Genomic DNA, 24,802 nt, shown 5'->3' on the forward strand with positions numbered 1-24,802 from the left:
CTCAAGTGGCCACGCCCTTAATTATGCAGAACTTTAAGGCTTAATATAATTTAAACTAATGAGTTATAAAAAAAATTCACCCTCCTCACAGTTGTCATCAAGGGCAAAATTAGCTATATAGACCAAAATAATTTTTTGAACCAGGCTGTAAACGTGTTTTTTTCTGCTGTAAAGTTGGGCATTTTAACATGGGGAGTCTATGGGATTGACTCCCTTTTGCAGCCAGCCTCTAGCGGCCAGTTGACGAATTACAGTTTAAGTCACTTCTGTGTTGGCTTCACGAGAGAGAGCGTGGTCTTAACCAGGAACATACAGGTGCATCTCAATAAATTAGAATGTCATGGAAACGTTCATTTTTGCACAACCATCAGTTAGGTGGCGATATGCACTAAATATGTAAACGACCGCTGAACAAACGAAGAAAGAAATAAACAGCATGGCACACTTTTTCTTAGCATCCATTTCCATAGTGACTCTGTTGAGAATGTCTCGAGTCTTAACCAGACTATAAAAACGTGACGTCACCCGTAGCTTCTTTTGACCTCACTGATTGGAGCGTTTTTGAAGCTGCTGAGTTGAATGAACTCGAGTAAGCAAGGTTTGGGGTTAATCAACTGAAAGTGCAGGGTTTAGCTAACGGCAAGTTAACCGTGCTTTCTGGAATGCACCCCAGGTAGTCTACTTTTTTCCCCCCCGTGTAAACAAATCACTTTGTAAAACATCTTGTTTGCATTGGTGAAAGTTTGTTGGGTGTCACTGACTTGTCAAGTTTCTCCACCTTGTCTACCAACCAAGTTCATTGTTCTCTTGAAAGGAAAAAAAAGGTGAATTCCTGTGAACAAGGTGTTGCTCTAGCATTCCATGGATTAAAAACTGCCACCGGCGGCGAATGGATAAAACCAGTAAAATAAAAACCTGTTCAAACATGCAGGAGATTTACAAGAAGCTAGAACCTTGATAGGCACAAAAAAAATTTAAAACCTTTCCATTCTTTTTGGTCAATATTGAAAGCAAAAAATGCTCAACTTTTGGTAGCATGACCGATCAATTTAACAAACACTCATTCCTTTAGCAGTGAAAGAAAGGTGCTTTCAGCATAATCGCATTTCAGATTTGACTCGCAATTTCATGTCTCAAAAACAATCCAATCACAGTATGAAGTCCTGTGAAAGAAAATTACACCCAAAAGATAAAAGCATTCAAGTTCAGTTCATCTCATTTATTTTCTTATGTACAAAAATGAGATCATATATACACTTTACACAGTTCAAGATCTATTTTGGAAAAAGCAAATAATAATCAAAATCAAAAACACATTCTTCACATTTCTCGAGGACTCTGTACATATGTACACATTCTTCTAGTCACATCTCATGTTCATTGACCGTTTCTGAAGTCAAAATAAATACATGACACGCCTCAGCGCAGACGATTAAAGTCACAATCCACAATCTTTAGTCAACCTGACATGACAGATCCTCATTTACTCCATTTCTGTAAAGCGTGCAAACATGGCTTTCCGGACGGCATCTTTGTATGTATCTGAAGCAGAGAGGCTGTAGTTGCTTCCTTTAGTTCCCAGACCAGCTCCCTTCATTCTCAACTGAGCCTGCAGGCAAGATGACAAAGACTCATTTCTTAGTTATGTCAAGTATTTGCAAAAAAATATACTGTGGTGTGACTGGGGTTCAAAATGAACCTTCTGCCACACCGGTTTATGATTAGTGAGCTGCAAAACAGAAACAAAGTAACTAAATGTTTGGCGTCTACTTCAGGTTTCGCACTGCATATTAAACAGCACAGGTCACTGCAACACTCACAGCATCATTTATTGTGAAATAACACGCGTCGAGAACATTAAAATACATCTTGATTTTATTTGAGCATATTCAACCCGGAAAGCAAGGTCATTAACTAAAACCATGCAAAAATATTTCCTTGTTTAAAAAAAAAAAAAAAAAAGTTATCAAAAACAAAATATATATATAAAAAAATTTAACTTTTTATTGTCATTAAAAAAAAAAAAGACAAAAAATTATGAAAAAAAAAGACAAAAACAACAATTACAAAAACTTTGAAATTAAAATGAAAACAGAAAATATACATAAGCTAATTCAAAATATTAATGAAAATTATAATATTAACTGAAAAATATTAGAATAACATTGCTGGAAAGATGGTTAATTCAAGGACTCTGGATTTACAACTTCAAACTTTCTGCAAAAACTCTGAATGCAAAGTAAAAACTTCATTTCTGATGCTTGCCAAATTGTGCATGTCTGTTTTTCACATACTAACAGACACCACCTACACTGACAAATACATCTATGCTAATTGCACAAGAAACATTTGTGTTGAACGGTTTATCGAATACCAGGTATACCATGGTAACATGACAAAATGAGTCGTACCTCAATTGGTGCTGTGATGCCCTGCTGGTTTCGACCCAGACCTTTGCCTTCCTTCCAGCCCATGGCCTGCAGCATCTTATTGCCGATATTATCGCTGTTCAGGCCATCCTTGGTGGGCTGTTCGTAATTTCTGCAAATCAAATGGCACAAAATGCATCATTATATTGTTATCACAACTGTACTGTAATAGTAAATATCGCTACTGAATCAAACTTAAATTTTGTGTTAAAATAAGCACTTGAACTTACACTATAGGTGTTGGCTGGGTGAATTTCCTTTTCTTGGGCACAGGGGGTTCAGGGATACCGTATTTCTCTCTCCTCTCAGCAGCCCTGTCTCTGTACTTCATCTGTTCAGTACAAGGTAAAAGGGAATGAATCAGTGTCAGTAACATCCAGGAAATACTCTCTAAAAGAAAGATGTATGCATTTATAATGAGGTTTTATACCTCCGTCTCTTTCCTCTCCAACTCCTCCAGTTCTGCTTCACTCAGTTTGGATCTTCTGAGAACCTCCAAGTTTTGCTGGAAAGCACAGGTGTATATATTTATTTAAATAGGTAAATAAATAAATAACACTCCACAGGTCAAAAGTTTGGAATGATTCATTTAAAGGTTTTTGAAAGAGGTCTCTTATGCTTCCAAAAATATGAAGCATTAATAACAAAAGTTTCTTGAGCAGCAAATCAGCATATTGGAATGATTTCTGAAGGATCATGTGACACTGAAGACTAGGGATGGGTACCGAGAACCGGTATTTTTTTGGACGGGTACATAATTGGGTCAATACCGGAGTACCGATAAGCTTCAGGACAAACGATACGGTTATCGATACTTGCGTTGTTTTATCTCCATATACTTAAATGTTAATGACGAATTAGAAGCTGCTGCTTGTCATTTCCCTTCACTGAATGATGTGGCCGACGTTTACTCAACGTGCGTGTGATATCTAGGGTGGGGTACCATTCACATTTTAACCGGTATGGTACCGGTATCTGAATTTCGGTGCCGGTACCCAACGGTACCTTTTTTCGGTACTTTACTCTCCGTGTCTCAATTTCAAGTCTCAATTTCAACATTTTGAACAATAGGGCCCTACAAACTTTTTCTTTCTTTCTATTTTCTTTCTCTGTTTTAATTTTTCTGAAAATCAAATGAAGGCATTAAACATTTATTTTAAATCAAATGAAAATTAAAGGAAGAAAAACTCTCGAAGTTTAAAACATTTTTAATAGGCTAATAATTGTACAATTGTTTTCTACAATGAAGTGATTAATCTGGTTGTAATATTTATTTTTATCATTTAATTGTTTTATTTAAATTTGATAGAAAATTTAATATTTAAAGAAACAGCACCTGATTACTTGGTTATCTTATTTATCGTCTGATTGCGTTAATACCGTCAAAAACACAAGGTTTACATATAAACAGTTATTTATTTCTAAAGTGAAAGTAAACAGTTGAGAGAAAACCAGATGCGTGCAGCTCTTAAAGCGGCAGTACTAAATATGCTGCCGCTTATCATTAAAGGGATAGTTCACCCCAAATTAAAATTGTCATTAACTCAGTCATGTTGTACCAAACATGTATTAATTTTTATTTATTCTTGTGCTGAACACAAAAGAAGATATTTTGAATAATGTGGGTAACCAAACAAGTTGCTGGTCCCCACTGATTTTAAAGGGGTCATTTGATGCGATTTAAATTTTTCCCTTTCTCTTTGGAGTGTTACAAGCTGTTCGTGAATAGATAAGATCCCTAAAGTTGCAAAGACTAAAGTCTCAAACCTAAAGAGATATTCTTTATAAAAGTTAAGACTCGTCCAAGCCCTCCTAAAACGGCTCGTTCTAAGACGCCCCCACATGTCCACGTCACTGTGTGGGAAGATTTGCATAACACCGCCCAAATTTTCACGCAAAGAAAAAAGGCGTAACTTTGATTCTCGCTGTAGTATTGCTGCCGCCAAGTCTTGGAGACGCTGTGTTTCGTTGTGAAAGCGAAAATACTTTGTTTGGTCTTCCAAAAGAGGACACGACTAGAAATCAGTGGTTTAGTTGTATTTACAACACTGTTCCAGAACACTTCAACCCAGATATCCAGATGTGTGCAATGTATTTTACAGAGGACGAGGACTTTCCCAGGTTTCCTGTGAGAGTAGCCTACAATGCCGGTGTTCCGGTGAATTCAGTTCCCGTTTCCCCTTCGGCGCGCATGCTGACCACAATCTATGATGCTGACGTTTTCATATTTAAAGGATTTGCCACTGACGATTCAAATGCGAGTTCTGTTGTTTGTCGTTTCTCCGATCACAAATGCAGACATGGTTTTATGTTTACACGGCGCGATGCAACGCAAGGTGTAAAAAGACAGTACAAGTCATTATAATCAGTAATTATGTCCCCACTGGATGCAACAAATGCCTCGTTTATAATGGGTTTTACTGGTTTTGTCTCATCGCACCAGGACACGGCATCACAATATGGTAAGGGCGTAACATTTCCGTCTCACGCTTGAGGTATTCAGCCAATCACAACACACTGGATAGCTGGCCAATCAGAGCACACCTCGCTTTTCAGAACAATGAGCTTTGTAAAAATCGACGCGTTTCAGAAAGGCGGGGCATAGAGGAGAAACAATAATGTACAGTATGTGAAAAAATTAGTTTTTTGAACCTTAAACTGCATAAACATTTCAAATTTGGCACCGATTGATTTAACGTGAATCGGTACTCTGTAGTACCGATGCAATTCAGTTGGTACCCTTAAAAGTACCGAGTTCGGTACCCAACCCTAGTGATATCTATGCACATGTGCGGTGTGTGTTTGCGTGCAATCAGTCATCACGGAAAGAGTGAAACTTTCGAAAGTGTGGGCTAACGTTACAAAACTAAGGGCTCACGTTACAAAACTAAGTGACACCAGTGTCAGATGCAATATATGCAGTAGTGTAATAGTGAACGAAGGAGGCAACACTAGTAATATAATGAAACATTTACTAACAAAACACAACATCTACCTCAAGCAATGCGCTGTATTATGTCTCGCGGCTCCAGCTCACGAGACACATTCACATCAAATGTCGATTCGGTACAGTTACACTCACGAGACTTATTCGCAATCACAAAAGTACATTATTTCCACGTGCTTTAAAGCCTTGCCGGTTAAACGTTTTATTCGCGTGCTGTTCTAACATGTGCTTATTCAGAGCGCGTACACCCGAAGTGTCCGTACACTAAAAGGCCGGTCAAACAGCACCTGATTACTTGGTTATCTTATTTATCGTCTGATTGCGTTAATACCGTCAAAAACACAAGGTTTACATATAAACAGTTATTTATTTCTAAAGTGAAAGTAAACAGTTGAGAGAAAACCAGATGCGTGCAGCTCTTAAAGCGGCAGTACTAAATATGCTGCCGCTTATCATTAAAGGGATAGTTCACCCCAAATTAAAATTGTCATTAACTCAGTCATGTTGTACCAAACATGTATTAATTTTTATTTATTCTTGTGCTGAACACAAAAGAAGATATTTTGAATAATGTGGGTAACCAAACAAGTTGCTGGTCCCCACTGATTTTAAAGGGGTCATTTGATGCGATTTCAATTTTTCCCTTTCTCTTTGGAGTGTTACAAGCTGTTCGTGAATAGATAAGATCCCTAAAGTTGCAAAGACTAAAGTCTCAAACCTAAAGAGATATTCTTTATAAAAGTTAAGACTCGTCCAAGCCCTCCTAAAACGGCTCGTTCTAAGACGCCCCCACATGTCCACGTCACTGTGTGGGAAGATTTGCATAACACCGCCCAAATTTTCACGCAAAGAAAAAAGGCGTAACTTTGATTCTCGCTGTAGTATTGCTGCCGCCAAGTCTTGGAGACGCTGTGTTTCGTTGTGAAAGCGAAAATACTTTGTTTGGTCTTCCAAAAGAGGACACGACTAGAAATCAGTGGTTTAGTTGTATTTACAACACTGTTCCAGAACACTTCAACCCAGATATCCAGATGTGTGCAATGTATTTTACAGAGGACGAGGACTTTCCCAGGTTTCCTGTGAGAGTAGCCTACAATGCCGGTGTTCCGGTGAATTCAGTTCCCGTTTCCCCTTCGGCGCGCATGCTGACCACAATCTATGATGCTGACGTTTTCATATTTAAAGGATTTGCCACTGACGATTCAAATGCGAGTTCTGTTGTTTGTCGTTTCTCCGATCACAAATGCAGACATGGTTTTATGTTTACACGGCGCGATGCAACGCAAGGTGTAAAAAGACAGTACAAGTCATTATAATCAGTCACTGATGCAGTAATTCATGCAAAAGGAGGCCCAACCAAGTATCGAGTACATGTGCAGTAGATTTACATACTTTCCAGAAGGCCAAAAATTCACTAAAAATGTTTTTTTTTATTGGTCTTATGAAGTATTCTAATTTGTTGAGATAGGGAATTGGTGGGTTTTTGTTAAACGAGAGCCAAAATCATCACAATTAAAAGAACCAAAGACAAACTACTTCAGTCTGTGTGCATTTAATTTATTTAATACACGAGTTTCACAATTTGAGTTGAATTACTGAAATAAATGAACTTTTCCACGACATTCTAATTTATTGAGATGCACCTGTAGTTGCTAAAATTCAGCAGTAATAAAATTACTTGAAATTTTTAACAACTTTTCACTTCATATCTTTTTGCACCAAATAGTATCGACAAGCAGTATCGGTATCGATAAAATGTAAACGATACCCATCCCTACTGAAGACAGGCGTAATGATGCTGAAAATTCAGCTTTGCATCACAGGAATAAATTGCATATTAAAGCATATTCAACCAGAAAACAATTATTTTAAATTGTAATAATATTTCACAATATTACAGTTTTTTTCTGCATTTCTGATCACCTAAATGCAGCCTTGGCGAACAGAAGAGACTTCTTTCAAAGGATTTTTAAAATCTTAACTACTACAACCTTTTTATTGGTAAAAAAAAAATCTAAAGTAAAGTTAAAGTGGATTTTTAAAATTTTAAATGTGATGGCAATGATTATTATCCAACTGAAACGGCTTCGGCTATTTACCTTGTGCAGGTCTGAGAGCTGCTGATGGCGGATGAGATACGGAAAAAATACAGGAATTATCACCAGATGACTTTAGCAACAATCTGGAACAAATTAATTCTAGAATGATTATGGGTGATATTGTTTGGGGAGTGAGAAAAAAAAAATGAAAAATTACTTTCTTGGTCTAAAGACTTATTAAATTTGGGTGTTCACACATGGGTATAATATTTACAAGAACCAACTCAAACCTTGTTCAGTAACAATAAAAAACAGTTTAACAAAAATCTTTCTATTTAAGTTTCAAATGTTCAATTATCTATTTTTATTTTGGTGCACTGAGAAGCTAAAGCACCTTATAATTGTGTAAATGAACAAGTATGCTGAAAACAAAATATTTAATTAAATTGCAGATGTCATAATTTGATGATTAAGCAATTGTCACAGTTGCAATTTAAGTAAAAAAATCACAATTTTATTTCTATATATCGGGAGGACCTAAGTGCGTATTTGAATTTTTTTTTTCACCTATTGTATTGACCAGTAGGGGTGGGTGATCTTCCAAAAATATCATATCACGATCTTGTCACACAAAATCACGATCCACGATCTGAATCGCGATCTTCCCAATTTTGAGATGTATTAAGAATATTCAGAGTGGAACAAGCCTATGACTTACCTATTTGAACAATTTAAAACACAGTATTGCATTAAACAACCAAAATGGATATTAAAGCCTGAGTTTAACTTTAAAATCACTGCATCACTGTATGAATCAAATATACTGTACGTTGCTTCTTATTAAAGTTATAAAATAATTCAATCAAGAGCAGTGAGTGATTTTCTTTGTCTTTTGTTGTTTGATTAACATTAATGACACAGACAGCAGTAAGTTTATTAGGCTGCTGTCTCTTTAAGACTGAATGCACGGATCTAATATACTGACATGCATCTGATTTCTTTCCCAATTGTTTATGTTCACTTAAGACATAACTGACTGTCTTTATGTAAATACTCACCAAAACAGACATTTTGACATATTATTGTGTATATTTGACAATTTATGCGCATGCCTGAAACTCAACATATACTTTGCTTGCTCCGTCTCGGAGCTCGTGCACAGAACGCACCTGGGGAACAGTCTCTATCGCAGTTAATGCGCTTTTAATAACCCTTTTTAAAATAAACCATGTCCCACAGTAGTCTGCATTTTACGACAGTCACGTTGCATGATTGGACTGATTTGCACGTCAAGTTTAGGAGAGGCGAAAGCACACTGCTTGAAATGATTGGAACATCTTGCGGCTACTACTAGCTCACGTTGAGTTGTTTTTTTAAATACGTCACCACGCATGAAAGACACATGATAGAAACGCGTGATACAATTTGATAAGCCACAGTCATCTAATAGGCAGTCATTGCTGTAGTTTTAACATTATTATGAGGATATAAAAGATCACGATCTCTACGGTTCGCTTGAAAAGTATATCGTAGACACCTTCGATATTGATCACGATATAAAATCGACAGATCGCCCACCCCTATTGATCAGCAAGCCAAAAGTGAAGTCTGTAGTGTTAGGACACATTAGTGCTTTAAAAGAACTCAAGCACGTTGAATTGTTATTACCTGCTGAGCCGTTTTGCTCTTAGGTTTCTCTTTCTTCTCTTTCTGAGTAGTGGATGTGGAGGCAGCGTCGCTTTGAGCAGCGTTGTTGGCATCCACCGCGGGCACATAGGCCTGCTTCTCCCCATCCCAGTACAGATACTGCTGAGTCTGGGAGTTGTAGTAATACTACAGATAGAAACAACAATACTTAGAACCCTCTACATGCACTCCGCTGAAATATAGTATTGTCTTGTTGAAACCTGCATGGCATACGTACATGTGTGTTTGGGTCATAGTACAGGCCAGTGCTGGGGTCGTAATAATACCCGGAAGACTCATCGTACTGATAGGATGAAGTGTCTGGGACAGCTAGTGGAAGTGAGGAAATGGTGAAAGAATCAGAAACCTGTATCATAATGTCTTCTGATTGGATGATGTGGATTTAGTGATGTGTTTTTACCGGCTTGGTTTTCCTGAGAGGTAGCTGTTGCTGTGCTGGCTGCTGCGGCCGATGTCGCGACTGCAGAGGTTGCTGGGCCGGAAACCGTGGCAGCGGCTGTGCCGGGCTGGGCTTTGCCTTCAATCTGCAATGTCTGACAATAAAATGGGTTATAATGAGATTACGACAATAATTGCACTAGGACAGTGGTTCTCAAACTTTTTGTCAAGGACAATATTTGAAGACCCACAAATATATTTCTAGCACTTCAGCTGTAGTGACAAAGCTGCTTGTTTTCTATGTCTTTTAGTTTACAGAAACAATACATTAAAATAATTATAAGTAAATACATTTAATAAGTTGCAGAAGTTTCAATAATGGAATGGGATTTTTTTTCCTAAACATTTTTTTGAATCAGCAGTTGAAATATTTAAGGAAAAATCTGATTTTGGAACAGAGCTACATACATAAACAACACCAATATCTATGGTAACATCCTAAACTGTAAAATGACCATAGAAACTACAATTTAAACAGTTTGTGTTCAAATAAAAGTTTTGACAAAAACAATGATGCATGTTATATATTGGTCTGAACAAAAACAGCAAATAAAAAAAAAACCGTATTGCATTTGCACAAATCAAATAAATGGCCTATTTCAATGTCAGAATGGTAAATTTCACTGAAGTTCGCAGGTAAGCTTTGAGTGGTTCATGATGATTGGATTTTTTTTTTTTACATTCACAAATATCAGTTTTTGAGGTTCATATAACTAAAAACACTTATATTCATAAAAAAAAATAAGATTTTTTTTATTTCTATGACTTATTTAAGGTCTGGAAAACACACCCTAAAATACCCTCATATATACAGGTTGTCCAAGACCATGAGAATCCTGGTGCTTAAATAAAATTGCCAGTTGTTGACAAAAATGAAAAACACTTTCATCTAGATTTTTAGCAGTTTAAATTTATTCTAAAGCTCATTGTTTTATTTGTAACATTTCAGTCATTTTACAGCCCTTGGAAATTTGCTGAAACCCACAAGTGCGTCCTGGCCCACTCAATGAGAACCACTGCACTAGAATCTAATGCAATTTATCTAGTTAAAAAAAAACTAATAAACGAGTCATAGCATAAAGTAGTCACCTGAGCAGCTGGCTGGCCCATGATATGAGGCTGATAGACCTGCGCACTCTGAGAGATCACCACTCCTGTAGCAGCAGGAAGAACCTTCACACCTGGAGCCGCTGCAAATTAAAACATACCACAGCTATTCAGCTTGTAAATAGCAAGCACAACTAGTCCTTTTACTTTCATAAAAGAACATATTGTGACCTGGCAAAATCCTATTTTGATGCTCCTACTAGAATAAGTAGACAATGCCCGGCAAACGTTACCTCCAAGTATGCCGTTAGCCTGGGAATGGTCCACAGCTCCAGCTTGCTGCTGATAGTATGCCTGGTACTCCTAAACAACAAATTATCTTAGCTCAGCTCAATATCAAAACAATTCATATAAATGCAATTCTAAACAATTTTGATATGCGTTTCAGATGGTGCAGTCAGCTGACCTGTGAACAGGGTACATATCCCTCTTGCAGGTAGCTGTATTCTGATGTTGGTTCCACACTCTGCTGAGGCTGTAAAGTGAAATATAGTCAATTAAACCGGTCATGCATGCATAATTCCATTTTAACATTAAGCCATGGTTACAATAAAGTTGTTCATACCTGACTGGAGGACCACTGAGCAGCTGCAATGGCTGTACTGGCAACCGAAAAGGCACTAACACGGTTCCCATCTGGCAATAACAGGTCCCTGAGAAAAAAAGGCATTTCAGTAAACTGAATTATTAATCAAGCTACAGCAAATGGAAAAATTCTTCTGAGCAAATCAACCGCATGAGGATATGAGCGAGAGATGCGTACTTTCGAGCACTCTTGGCGTAGTCGACACCAATAGTCTTCCCATCCAGCTTGAGAGGTGGCTGTAAGCCCTGAAGGATGGTTAGGAGCTGTGACGCTTCCTGCAAAAAAAAGCACAAACATCATGTTAGCACAGTTCATGTGCTAAAAAAAAAGATACAAAAGAGGATGCAGGTATAATTTTACTGTTTGTTAATCGTTTGATACTGGTTTCACTTAAGAGATCAACCTCTCTATTTGCTTAAGATGAATCTCTGAAGAAGATTTGTATAGTCCGAGGAAGGGAGAAAACAGTTACCAAAGGAGAGGCAAGTTGGATGAAGGCAAAGCCTCTGTTCTGTCCCGTCTGTTTATCCTTAATGAGGCGGATATTGCCGGGCGAGAGGTTGGCATAGGGGGCGAGTGCCGTCAGAATAGCTTCAACAGTGGAGTGAGGGGCGATGTTCCTCAGGATGATGGCTGTAAAGACATGCAAACATATCAGTGTGAATACAAAACAAGCACTGCACAACACACTTGAGGACATACCAGTATCAGCCAATATTTGAATTTAGATTATCAGCATCAGCCTACATTGGACAATTTTGGAACCCAATGATATGCAACTGACATTTTAGATAATATTTATTGGTGCATCCCTAATTCAGAGGTGATATTTGTGGAAAAGAGCTTACTATCGCCATAATAATCTCCACTGGATTGGGTGTCTGTGGCTCCTGTTGTGCTGCTGGACTCAGAATCTGAAAATAAGCACAAAGAATAAAAGCACACTGAGTTTCTTTATAAACACTGAAGCCTGATACAAACCACATCACTGAAAGAGCCCCATACAAAGGCTTTGGGAAGGCCATAATAGATGATTCCTACAATCCCAGCGTGACTCTGTCATCAGTCAAAATGACTGTTTTGTTTTTAAATCATTAGCATTAAGTAGGCAGACACTGTAAACTGATAATATGAGGGCTGACTGTGCTGTATTACAACTTTTGATGCTTGATTTGACTAGCAAACATAAAACATTTAAGTGGAGCCATAATATCAGTTACCAGCTATAAAAAAGTAAATACCAGCTATCATGAGTGATAAAAACAATTAATCACTATTTTATATTAGTTTGGAGTACTGTACATAACACCCCACATACATTGCTCCAAGGACATGACGGTGTTTGACTGGACCATCCAGATGGGTGCAGACAGCGGTTTCCTGCTCAGGGAGCTACTTACCCGCTTTAGCTGCGCCACACCTGAAGCACTTCAGCCTCCTCCGGAAATTGTACAGGCCACACTGCAAGCAACCGGTCATAGTGTTTTAATTGACACTTCTGCTATGGGGCACCAGGTAACAAGCACACTAGAGTGGCTTGAACACTTACCGTGATGGAAGTCCACCAAGTGGACCAAAAAACTGAGATGCTACACTTAACTAGCTAACTTTTCTTAAATTAAACAATTAATCACTATTTTATATTAGTTTGGAGTACTGTACATAACACCCCACATACATTGCTCCAAGGACATGACGGTGTTTGACTGGACCATCCAGATGGGTGCAGACAGCGGTTTCCTGCTCAGGGAGCTACTTACCCGCTTTAGCTGCGCCACACCTGAAGCACTTCAGCCTCCTCCGGAAATTGTACAGGCCACACTGCAAGCAACCGGTCATAGTGTTTTAATTGACACTTCTGCTATGGGGCACCAGGTAACAAGCACACTAGAGTGGCTTGAACACTTACCGTGATGGAAGTCCACCAAGTGGACCAAAAAACTGAGATGCTACACTTAACTAGCTAACTTTTCCAAAACAAAGCTTGGATAGAGATGCTCTGACATTATTTTTAAGATCTTAGATGAGTCATTTATTTTCTAAAGTATTCACCATTTAATTTAATGCTCTATCAGCATCAAAGGCTATGTTCACAGGAACAATATGCAATACAACTGAACTTCATACAACAATAACAAGTATAACCTATATTACCATTACTATTAAAAAGTTTGAGGTTGATGACATTTTTTTAATGTTTTTGAAAAGTCTCTTATGCTAAACAAGGTTGCATTTATTTGATCAAAAAAAAACTGTAAAAATTATATTCATACTAATGAAGCTACAGTAAAAATTATACTAAATGTTATTACAATTTAAAACAACTATTTTCTATTTGAATATCTTGCAAGCTGTAATTTATTCCTTTAATGCAAAGCTGAATTTTCAGCAGTCATTACTCCAGTCTTGAGTGTCATATGATCAGAAATCATTATTTTCTTATTAATTCTTATGATTATCAATGTTGAAAACAGTTGTGCTGTTGTAATACTTTTTTTAGGATTCTTTGATGAACAAAGTTAATTTATTTTCAAGTCTCTTATGCTAAACAAGGTTGCATTTATTTGATCAAAAAAAACTGTAAAAATGATATTCATACTAATGAAGCTACAGTAAAAATGATACTAAATGTTATTACAATTTAAAACAACTATTTTCTGTTTGAATATCTTGCAAGCTGTAATTTATTCCTTTAATGCAAAGCTGAATTTTCAGCAGTCATTACTCCAGTCTTGAGTGTCATATGATCAGAAATCATTATTTTCTTATTAATTCTTATGATTATCAATGTTGAAAACAGTTGTGCTGTTGTAATACTTTTTTTAGGATTCTTTGATGAACAAAGTTAATTTATTTTAGATTATTTGAAATAGAAGTCTTTTGTAACATTATAAATGTCTTTACTGTCACTTTTGATCAATTAAATGCAACCTAGATGAATAAAAGTATATATTTTTTTCCAAAAACACAAAAAAAACCTTGCCCCCAAACCTTTCAGTTTTCCCTGGTGAAAGTTTAAAAAAAATCTAATATTGAAATTTCTGAATAAAACCGGAACAATATTCAACATGAAACTGATATTGTAACTGCAGTTCAACATCTTGAGAAGTCCATGAAACTTACGGAGTTGCAGAGCCAGTCCTCAAACTTGTGACGGTTGTTGCTGTAGTGCATGGCAACAGTCTTGCCTTGAATAGACAGCAGTTTCTGGAAAAGGAAGAAAGAGTTTGGTTATTTCCTCTCTTATGAAGGTTTAATCTCAGCCCAAGAACAACCACATTAGCCACGAGGGTTTAGGGTGAGGATCGCCCGGGAGGGTTTAACGTGTAAGATGGTGTGTGTTTGGGACCCGAGTGTCCGGATGGGGCCGGAACAGAGTGTAAAAAAATAAAAATAAAAATGCCACTCCTTTCTTAAAAGGGATGGGGGGACTTTCAAGACGAGGCATTGGCTTACCACATTTACTTTCTCTGTGCAAAACAACTAATTACTATTAAAAACGGTTGATATATTTTAATAGTGATGTCCATATGGGATGTTAAATATAGCACCAACACTTCTACTTCTAGCCTTGAACAACTAAAATAAACCTAAAATAAAGATTTTTTCAGAGGATGATGACAGTATTGACAAAAAATTGTGGCTTAAAACCCATTTGAGTCATTCAAGTCACACCTGAAGTGTATTATGTACTTCCCTCTTAAAATCAGTGATTATTTTCCCATGCTAACAAACAGAGTTCTGGTAAAGTTAATAACATGAAGCCAGAGTATCCATCAAATGGCTCTTCTATATTTTGGTCACACCTTGCCTTCAAAAACAGCGGCTCTGGTCCATTTTTGTCCATATAGTCTGCTGGGGCAGCAACTTTGTTTTTGTTTTTTTCCCTTCCATTTATATTTTTCTATTTAACTTGCATTATTCCCCAGGGCAAAAGCTAGACTTGGTGATTAGGAAGCAACCTGATTGGTCTCCATCCATCGGGTAGCATCTTGCAAGTGATAAAACTCCACGAAGGCGAAACCTCGGCTTATACCTAGAGAGGCATTCAGATATACAGACGGGAGGCGTTAGTTTATATGGTTCAGTGGTACAACATTCAAACTCTGTCACAAACTGCTTCGTGACCCCCTTGACCCAGAGAGGCCAAAGAGATGTAAGGGGGTTGCCTGGAAACTTTTACCATAGCAACAGCAGCTTATAATATTCTAGCCGTTGGTCTAACACTGATAAATGTAGGTTGAATCAATAACTAAAGCAAAGCAAACAGTCATAAACATAGCAGAGTCTTAACAAGCAAATAATCTTTATGAGACAGATACTGCCATCAGATTGACTTTTGGATGACCTTTAATAAAGAAGCTACATGACTGCATCTACGTTCATGTAACTTCAATTGGCATAAATAAAACTGCCAATTCTGAGCCACACAAATGTCAGACAAAACTTACCTCCAAACATGTATCTAATGTGCACCCATTTTTTTTTTTTAACTCAGTAGTCTGAAAGGGTAAAACTGGTCAGATAACATGTTGCTATGGCAAAAGGCGTTTAAGCAGAAGCAGGTTGGCCCAGTGGACACAGGTTTGTTTGGGAGAGGAAGGATCCGTGGTACATCAGTCTCACCTGTTCTCTTTTTCATCAGCCTCACGTCCATTGGCTTTGGCCCCTCCAGCTGCTCAATGGCTCCTCGAATCTGTGGATTACAAGGCAAAGTCAGATCAAGTTTGTTTGTTGAAACCAAGCCCACTTCTATTTTGACTTTCATAGTGAAATCCAGTATAAAATATCACAGTTATAACTAAAAACCTTAACCCTCTTAGCGCCAAAGTCGCAAAATTGCGACAAGACGTCATACTTAATCAAATAGACTGTAGTTCCTAATATGGTGTAATATCTCATTTGTATTCCCTACCACTAGATGGCAGACATGTAGTACTTCGATTCTAGACCAAAATTACGTCACGTTCCTATTCAAAGTGTTCGAGGAAATAGCAGAGCAAGTGAGCTATCGTGTCATTGATGCGGAAGCAGTTCAGTTCAGAGCGCGCGGGTAAGCTGGGAGATTTGTGAGAGAAAATCGCCAAATGGCTAATAAAAGTTGTACCATGAGGATGTGTTGCAAATGTTATTCGCCGATTCTGACTCTGAAGGGGAATATTTGCCTTTTGGAAATGATGATCGGTCGTCTAATAACCGCGCTTCTCCCGGTACATCTTTGCAGCGCAGTGGTGCCGCCGTGCAAGGTGCGAGTGTTCACGAAGCACAATCAAGTGATCATTTCGACCCTTTGCCCAACGGGGATGGGGGTGGCAGGGCAATATCTATTATTTCCTGAATATTACAGATGAAATGATCAAAAAGTAGGCTACTGTTCACATGCGTTTTACTACTATATAGTAAAGTAATATAGTAATAATTTAGTACTTTCTCCTGTTTTATTGTTGGTTTCCTCTTTTCTGATCATTTGTAATGAGGATAAATATATTAAAAAAAAACAAATAGGTTCAAACATCAATTCAATATCTATTATTTCCTGAATATTATGACATTCAGGAGGGCCGCCCCCTGATGACGTCATACTATGCAAATTAGATGAGAATATTTACACCCCACGTAAACTTTCGGTCATGCCCAACATTTTTCTAATTTACATTAGATCTCTATCTTTAAGCCCTTTCAAGCTACAAGCTTTTGAAATCTTGATGTCAAAATCCAGCATTTTTCCAAAAAAACCCTGGCGCCTAAAGGGTTAAGATGCATTTTTAATAACTCTAAAACTAATTATTTTAATCTTGACAAACACTGGTTAAAATGTATTCTCTCTCACAAAAAGCTTTATTTTTAATATACCTATTAAAATAATTTAATATCAATTATATTCACTGAAGAAATTTCCGTAAGATTTTATTATTTCAGGTCTGGAATATTTATAACAATCATTTATTACTACTACTATTATTATTATTTATACTCAAAGCAGAAATTTACATGATAAGATTTATTGATTCCATGCTTTTAATATTTACTAAATTAATTCTTTATTCATATTATTATTCTTTTAATTCTATGCCTGGACATATATATTTTTTAATGACTTGCTATTATTATTATTATTCTTTATTATCAAATTTATTACTCAAAGCAGAAATTTCCATCATAAGATTTTTTGATTCCATGCCTGGAATATTTAGTAAATTCATTATTATTAAATTCTATGCACAGCTATTTATTCACTCTTTTTTTTTAAATAATGGGCCTGGAAACATTTATAAAAATTATTTGTTGTTGTTGTTATTATTATGTGCAAAAAATTCCATGATAAGATCCTATTAATTCCAGTTCTGGAATACTTGCTATATTAGTTTATTATTGTTAATATATATATATATATATATACAGTGGGTACGGAAAGTATTCAGACCCCCTTAAATTTTTCACTCTTTGTTATATTGCAGCCATTTGCTAAAATCATTTAAGTTATTTTTTTTTTCCTCATTATACACACAGCACCCCATATTGACAGAAAAACACAGAATTGTTGACATTTTTGCAGATTTATTAAAAAAGAAAAACTGAAATATCACATGGTCCTAATTATTCAGACCCTTTGCTGTGACACTCGTATATTTAACTCAGGTGCTGTCCATTTCTTCTGCTCATCCTTGAGATGGTTCTACACCTTCATTTGAGTCCATCTGTGTTTGATTATACTGATTGGACTTGATTTGGAAAGCCACACACCTGTCTATATAAGACCTTACAGCTCACAGTGCATGTCAGAGCAAATGAGAATCATGAGGTCAAAGGAACTGCCTGAAGAGCTCAGAGACAGAATTGTGGCAAGGCACAGATCTGGCCAAGGTTACAAAAAAATTTCTGCTGCACTTAAGGTTCCCAAGAGCACAGTGGCCTCCATTCCTTAAATGGAAGACGTTTGGGATGACCAGAACCCTTCCTAGAGCTGGCTGTCCGGCCAAACTGAGCTATCGGGGGCGAAGAGCCTTGGTGAGAGAGGTAAAGAAGAACCCAAAGATCACTGTGGCTGAGCTCCAGAGATGCAGTTGGGAGATGGGAGAAAGTTGTAGAAAGTCAACCATCACTGCAGCCCTCCACCAGTTGGGGCTTTATGGCAGAGTGGCCCGATGGAAGCCTCTCCTCAGTGCAAGACACATGAAAGCCTGCATGGAGTTTGCTAAAAAACACCTGAATAAGATTCTCTGGTCTGATGAGACCAAGATATAACTTTTTGGCCTTAATTCTAAGCGGTATGTGTGGAGAAAACCAGGCACTGCTCATCACCTGTCCAATACAGTCCCAACAGTGAAGCATGGTGGTGGCAGCATCATGCTGTGGGGGTGTTTTTCAGCTGCAGGGACAGGACGACTGGTTGCAATTGAGGGAAAGATGAATGCGGCCAAGTACAGGGTTATCCTGGACGAAAACTTTCTCCAGAGTGCTCAGGACCTCAGACTGGGCCGAAGGTTTATCTTCCAACAAGACAATGACCCTAAGCACACAGCTAAAATAACGAAGGAGTGGCTTCACAACAACTCTGTGACTGTTCTTGAATGGCCCAGCCAGGGCCCTGACTTAAACCCAATTGAGCATCTCTGGAGAGACTTAAAAATGGCTGTCCACCAACGTTTACCATCCGACCTGACAGAACTGGAGAGGATCTGCAAGGGGGAATGGCAGAGGATCCCCAAATCCAGGTGTGAACAACTTGTTGCATCTTTCCCAAAAAGACTCATGGCTGTATTAGATCAAAAGGGTGCTTCTACTAAATACTGAGCAAAGGGTCTGAATACTTAGGACCATGTGATATTTCAGTTTTTCTTTTTTAATAAATCTGCAAAAATGTCAACAATTCTGTGTTTTTCTGTCAATATGGGGTGCTGTGTGTACATTAATGAGGAAAAAAAAAAGAACTTAAATGATTTTAGCAAATGGCTGCAATATAACAAAGAGTGAAAAATTTAAGGGGGTCTGAATACTTTCCGTACCCACTGTATATATATATATAAAAGTTTTTTTATTTTTATGATTCTATTTATTTCAGGCCAGGAAAAAAAATAAAATCACAATTTTAAAATGTCTTGATATTTCCAGGTTTTCCAGTGCTGTGGAGACCTTTTTTTTTGGACCAAAAAAAAAAACAAAAAAAAACTTACATCTGTCTCTGATGTGTTCATAGGCAGACCCCGGAGCATGATGGTCTTGCTCTCCTTCTCATCAGCTGGGTCTCCTCTGTAATCATGCTCAGAGTAATCACCATCTGAGTGGTGTCCGTCATCGGACCCGTCACTGCAGCGCCGCTTCCTTCCTCGCTGTTACACGGGTGAGATTTGAAGTGAGCGTCATGCTCCTGTCAAAACATCCAATAAACAAATACATATATAGGTAGTCCTCACCTCAGGACTGTCCCTGCTCCAGTATCGATCAGCTCTGTCACTTCGTTCACCATCGTAGCGTTCACTACGGCGATCATCACTCCAGCGATGCGACTCATAACCGCGGTCATCACGGTCTCGCCGGTCCCTGCGGTCATCATCACGAGACTGTTCAGAGCCGTACCTGCCACTGCGCTCTGTACGGCTAACCCTAGTTACAACAATATTTAATAAAACATTGTTAGAATGAAAAATATTTAAATTTTTTAGGTTTCAGCAAATGTAACAAAATAAATAAAACCTCAAATAAATTATAAAACACTCACCGTTTATCTGCACCCATCTTCGTTTCTCAATACAAGGCCTGTTAAAAATGTGTATTAGTCAATATTTACCATATATAGAATATATCAATAATTAAAGGGGTCATATGATGCGATTTCAATTTTTTCTTCCAGGCTCTTGGTGCATAAAGAAGATCTGTAAAGTTGCATAGACTAAAGTCTCTAGGGTTGCACCGAATGTTCGGCAACCGAAATTATTCGAATAAGTGAAAAGACTGAATAAATTGTACCGAACAATGATATGACGCGATCAAATAGCAACCAGTGCAGAGTGAGAGGCGCGCACTCTTTATTATGCAGCACACACGTCAGCAGTGGGGAGGCATTTAAACGCAAGAAAGACGCAAAAATCATTACAAGCACCGACAGCGAGAGACTGTTTAGGACTGCATCGCATGTCTTCAATGAGAAGAGGAAGGGGTGATTGTTGCTCGTTACTGTATGATGATTGAAATCGCGAAATGGCCTTAAACAATTAGTAAATAAACTGCAGAACGTTATGTTTTCTAATACACATGCGCAGTGCATGTATTCTGACAGCGCTGCACGAACTCTCAGCAGACCTGCTTGTTAAATAGGGGTCAAAGTCCAAAGCGCGAGGAAAATCTGCGCTGATACAGTCGTCAGTTGCTCAGTCATTTTTATGAATTTTTACAAGGCACGTGACAAAGTGATACGTACGACGTATTCGTAATGAGACGCATTTATAAATCTGTTGTCAACAAAAATAAGCATTGAGGTCTTCCTGTGCGTTTCCGCCAAAATAAAAGTTGAGAAAAAGCAAGAACTCTTATCAACATTCATAAATGCTAGTATTGTAAATTTACTGTTGTTCTATAAAATAAAATAAAAAAAAGTAAGACAATAATAATGATAATCATTACAACAGCTCTGTTTTAATACATTTATTATAACATTAACAGTGTTCAAATTAGGATCTGTAATATTTTCTAATGTTTTAAAAGAAGTCTCTTCTCAGCAAGGCTGCTTTTAATTGTACAGTAAGAAATGCATGCCTAATTCAAGGGGGTCTGATGGCCAAAAAATATTATTTTACTAAGATAAGTAGATAAGATATACTTTAGTAAGATCTGTGTTTTCATTTTGACATTTTTCATTATTTATTTATATTATGTGTTATCATGTTTAGGAACCGTTACATTTTAGTGAAGGGAGCAGATCATAGTTGATAGTGGCCCGTGACTAGCCCACGGTTCAGCACGCATGCGTTCAGAGGATTAATTGCTAAATTTAATAGAGTAAAAGTTTGATCATTTGTACACGTTTACAAACTCAAGCGATTGTAATGCCTGTCCGGGCAGGGACACCGGCAACGGATAAGTATCGCTTTTTATTTCTCCTCTTTCCTATTACTTGTTTCACTTCTCTTTCAGTTTTTTATAACCATTTCTTACTATGTGTCAGTGAGTTGTTGTTATTTTGGCATGCGTGTTTGGCTCAGTGTTATTTTTTTAGGATTTCTGATAAACTAATGTAGTTTGATTTGTATTAGTTATCTATTTTAGTTTTAGTTACAGTTGTAGTAATGTTGTCATTTTATTAGTTTTTTTATTATGTCTATATAGGTTTTTTATTAAGTTTTAGTTTTATTTAATTTGAGTTATTGCAGTACTTCATACAAAATGGAAATGAAATATATATATATATTGAATGTATTTATATATATATGTACATGCATATGTACGTGTGTGTGGCTGTACATTGGTTTTTGGTGTTTGGCTTAGTGTTATGTTAGAATCATTATTATACTTATACCTTTTGTTCTTTTCATATTTTGAATTGTTTTTAGCTTTATTTTTTGTTTTCATTTAAATGTTTCGTTTTGAAATGTTGTATGCATTTGTCATAATTATTTAATTTATTTTCTTAAATGGGTATATATATATAGTATTTATAGAGTTTTAGCATTTCGTTTTAATTACATTTTCTTATTTGTAAGTCGCTTTGGATAAAAGCATCTGCTAAATGACTAAAAGTAAAAGTAAAGTAAAAGTACTAACTTATTACTTTTAAATTGTGCTTTGTTGGTATAGTGTCTGCTAGAATGTTAAAAATGTTCAGTGTTAAATATTTTTTAATTGTTGTTTTGTAATTTATTTATTTTTTCTTTGAAAAGCAAGACAAAACGGTAAAAAGCACATTTTGGCTTTTTAAATGTATGCAATGGTGAGAATTGTTTTTTTTGCAAAATACATGGGGGAAAAAACTCTGTGTTCGGTATTCGGCCCAGTGTTTAATTTTGTTCGGTTTCGGCAAAGAATTTTCATTTCGGTGCATCCCTAAAAGTCTCAAATCCAAAGAGATATTCTTTATAAAAGTTAAGACTCATCCACGCCCTCCTAAAACGGCTTGTTCTAACACGCCCCCACATGTCTACGTCACTATGTGAGAAGATTTGCATAACGCCGCCCAAATGTTCACGCAAAGAAAGAAGGCGTAACTTTAATTCTTGCTGTTGCCGCCGCTGCCATGTTGTGGAGTCGCTGTGTGTTTCGTTGTGAAAGCGAAACTACTTTGTTCGGTCTTCCAAAAGAGGACACGACTAGAAATCAGTGATTAAGTTGTATTTACAACACTGTTCCAGAACACTTCAACCCAGATATTCAGATGTGTGCAGCACATTTTATGGAGGACTGTTTCCTGAACCAGTAGCCTACACTGCGTCTGTGGCACAAAGGCTGTTTCTATAGAGTGGGGCAGTTCCAACTTTGCAAGGACAGTTTGGCGCTTCTGACTCACGGCCTGTAAGTACGTTTTTTGTATTGAAATAATTTGCCACTGACGATTTAAACGACAGTTCTGAGCAGTGTAGAGTAGGCTTGTTGTTTGTCGTTTCTCTGATGACAAATGCAGATATGGTTTTATGTTTACGCGGCGCGATGCGCAACGCGTAAAAAGACAGTATAAGTCATTATAATCTGTAATTATGTCCCCACTGGATGCAACAAATGCCCAAATGCCTGTCCCCACTGGATGCAACAAATGCCTCGTTTGTAATGGTTTTATTGGTTTTGTCTCGTCCTGCTGGGAGAGGGCAACACAGTATGTTAAGGGGCGTAACATTTCCGTCACACGCTTGAGGTATTCGGCCAATCAGAGGACACCTCGCTTTTTTAGAAATCTGAGTTTTGCAAAAATCGATGTGTTTCAGAAAGGCGGGGCATAGAAGAGCAACAATAATGTACAGTATGTGAAAAATAATGCGTTTTTTTAACCTTAAACCGCATAAACACATTGCATTGTATACCAAATACACAAAATAATGTTCTTTTTAGCAGCATCATATGACCCCTTTAACAACATTAGTCTGTTGCACATATCACAAATATATGCAATTATAAACCTTGTGTTGGAATGTCAAACGTATAAGCTCTTGGTTCAATTATATAAAAAATACAAACATGGTAAATAAATACATGGTACATATCAAATCTCCATGGTATTACCATTTGATAAGATCACAAAACTTATGAAAGGGAAATATATATATATATATATATACACACACACACACACACACACACACACACACACACACACACATCTTTCTATGCAGCATCATATGACCCCTTTAACAACATTAGTCTGTTGCACATATCACAAATATATGCAATTATAAACCTTGTGTTGGAATGTCAAACGTATAAGCTCTTGGTTCAATTATATAAAAAATACAAACATGGTAAATAAATACATGGTACATATCAAATCTCCATGGTATTACCATTTGATAAGATCACAAAACTTATGAAAGGGAAATATATATATATATATATATACACACACACACACACACACACACACACACACACACACACACACACACTTCTATAACAGCACAGGACTGAATGCATTCCTATGGCGCGGTATTTACATGGTAATGCAATGTACTTTAAAGAATACCCTGGTACATGCACATACAACACGTATGCTATTTCCATGATACATGTCTAAAAACGTATGGTAGTAGTACCAAAGTATGTTTTGTTCGTGTGGTCTACATTTTTGTTATGTGAGAAGTTCAGTAAGCTACAGGAAGACACTTCAAAATGGAGACCGTGTCGTCGGGCTGTCGTTGAAAAAGGCGCAAACCACGCACCAAGACAACGAAAACTCACCAAATATATTTCAACGAAACGTTGAAATGAAATATTTCTCGTATACTGAGAACTCTAACGACTGCTAGCAGATCCCTTCTCGCCGAAAGATCACACTCTTCGTCGGGTCATTCGATGTCATCTGCAGCTAAAATGGTCTGAGCTTCTCCTTCCCAGAATGCCTTTAGGTGAGGCGTGTTGTTGATGTTGCATCATGGGAAATGTAGTTTCTTATAGCTGTTTTCGTCGACTTCTCTTCCTCTAATGTCCATCTGTGGTCAGAGGATAACAAACTGTTTGACTAAATGAAAACCTAGAAGTATGATGCTTTTTTTTAATAGCATAGTTTATATTTAATATTAATACATAGGCCTACCTGTGTTTTTCTTGTTTTATATATGCTTATTTAAAAATTAGAAATTTAGAAATGCCATGCTTGGTGCAAAGAGTTAAGGGAATTGCGTAATTACTCCTCATATGAATTACGCATTGCACGTTATCACACCTGCTCATAGTAACTACCAAAAGAAAGAAAGAAAACCCACCTGAAGGTGTGGCTGCTCTAGAAAGTGCATTGGAGAGTACGGTGTACTTCTATAACGCGGCGCTGGAATCAACATGGGACACCCGAGTACAGAGGCAGCACTCTTCAAGACCTTTATAAAGGAAGCAGACACTTGAGAGGAACATTTTG

The 24,802-nt window shown here is 37.2% G+C and overlaps 1 protein-coding gene across 1 annotated transcript; it reads right to left on the bottom strand.

The window, feature by feature from the left end:
• Nucleotides 1-1,204: 1,204 nt before the first annotated feature.
• On the bottom strand, nt 1,205-24,288 carry LOC107587618 (RNA-binding protein 5-like). Its single transcript, XM_016275466.1, has 24 exons — nt 24,130-24,288; nt 19,973-20,010; nt 19,668-19,857; nt 19,428-19,583; nt 15,880-15,949; nt 15,216-15,289; nt 14,377-14,460; nt 13,014-13,074; nt 12,102-12,167; nt 11,726-11,886; nt 11,431-11,528; nt 11,233-11,320; nt 11,074-11,142; nt 10,901-10,970; nt 10,650-10,750; nt 9,523-9,655; nt 9,340-9,431; nt 9,068-9,248; nt 7,690-7,705; nt 7,476-7,545; nt 2,860-2,934; nt 2,660-2,760; nt 2,412-2,541; nt 1,205-1,609 (listed from the first exon to the last, which is right to left on the bottom strand). The coding sequence occupies exons 2-24, from the start codon at nt 19,987-19,989 to the stop codon at nt 1,484-1,486; spliced, it is 2,229 nt and encodes a 742-aa protein (XP_016130952.1). The 5' UTR covers nt 19,990-20,010; nt 24,130-24,288; the 3' UTR covers nt 1,205-1,483.
• Nucleotides 24,289-24,802: the final 514 nt, after the last annotated feature.

Source organism: Sinocyclocheilus grahami, unplaced genomic scaffold, assembly GCF_001515645.1.
Source record: "Sinocyclocheilus grahami isolate Dianchi unplaced genomic scaffold, SAMN03320097.WGS_v1.1 scaffold94.1, whole genome shotgun sequence".
In the NCBI taxonomy this organism is placed as follows: Eukaryota; Metazoa; Chordata; class Actinopteri; order Cypriniformes; family Cyprinidae; genus Sinocyclocheilus; species Sinocyclocheilus grahami.

Excerpts from the sequence above, each read along its gene's own strand:
- LOC107587618 (XM_016275466.1), bottom strand. Across the intron at positions 11,529-11,725 it reads TCCAACTTGCCTCTCCTTTG|GAAGCGTCACAGCTCCTAAC; the intron begins GTAACTGTTTTC and ends TTTTTTTTGCAG. Across the intron at positions 9,432-9,522 it reads CTCTCAGGAAAACCAAGCCG|CTGTCCCAGACACTTCATCC; the intron begins GTAAAAACACAT and ends CACTTCCACTAG.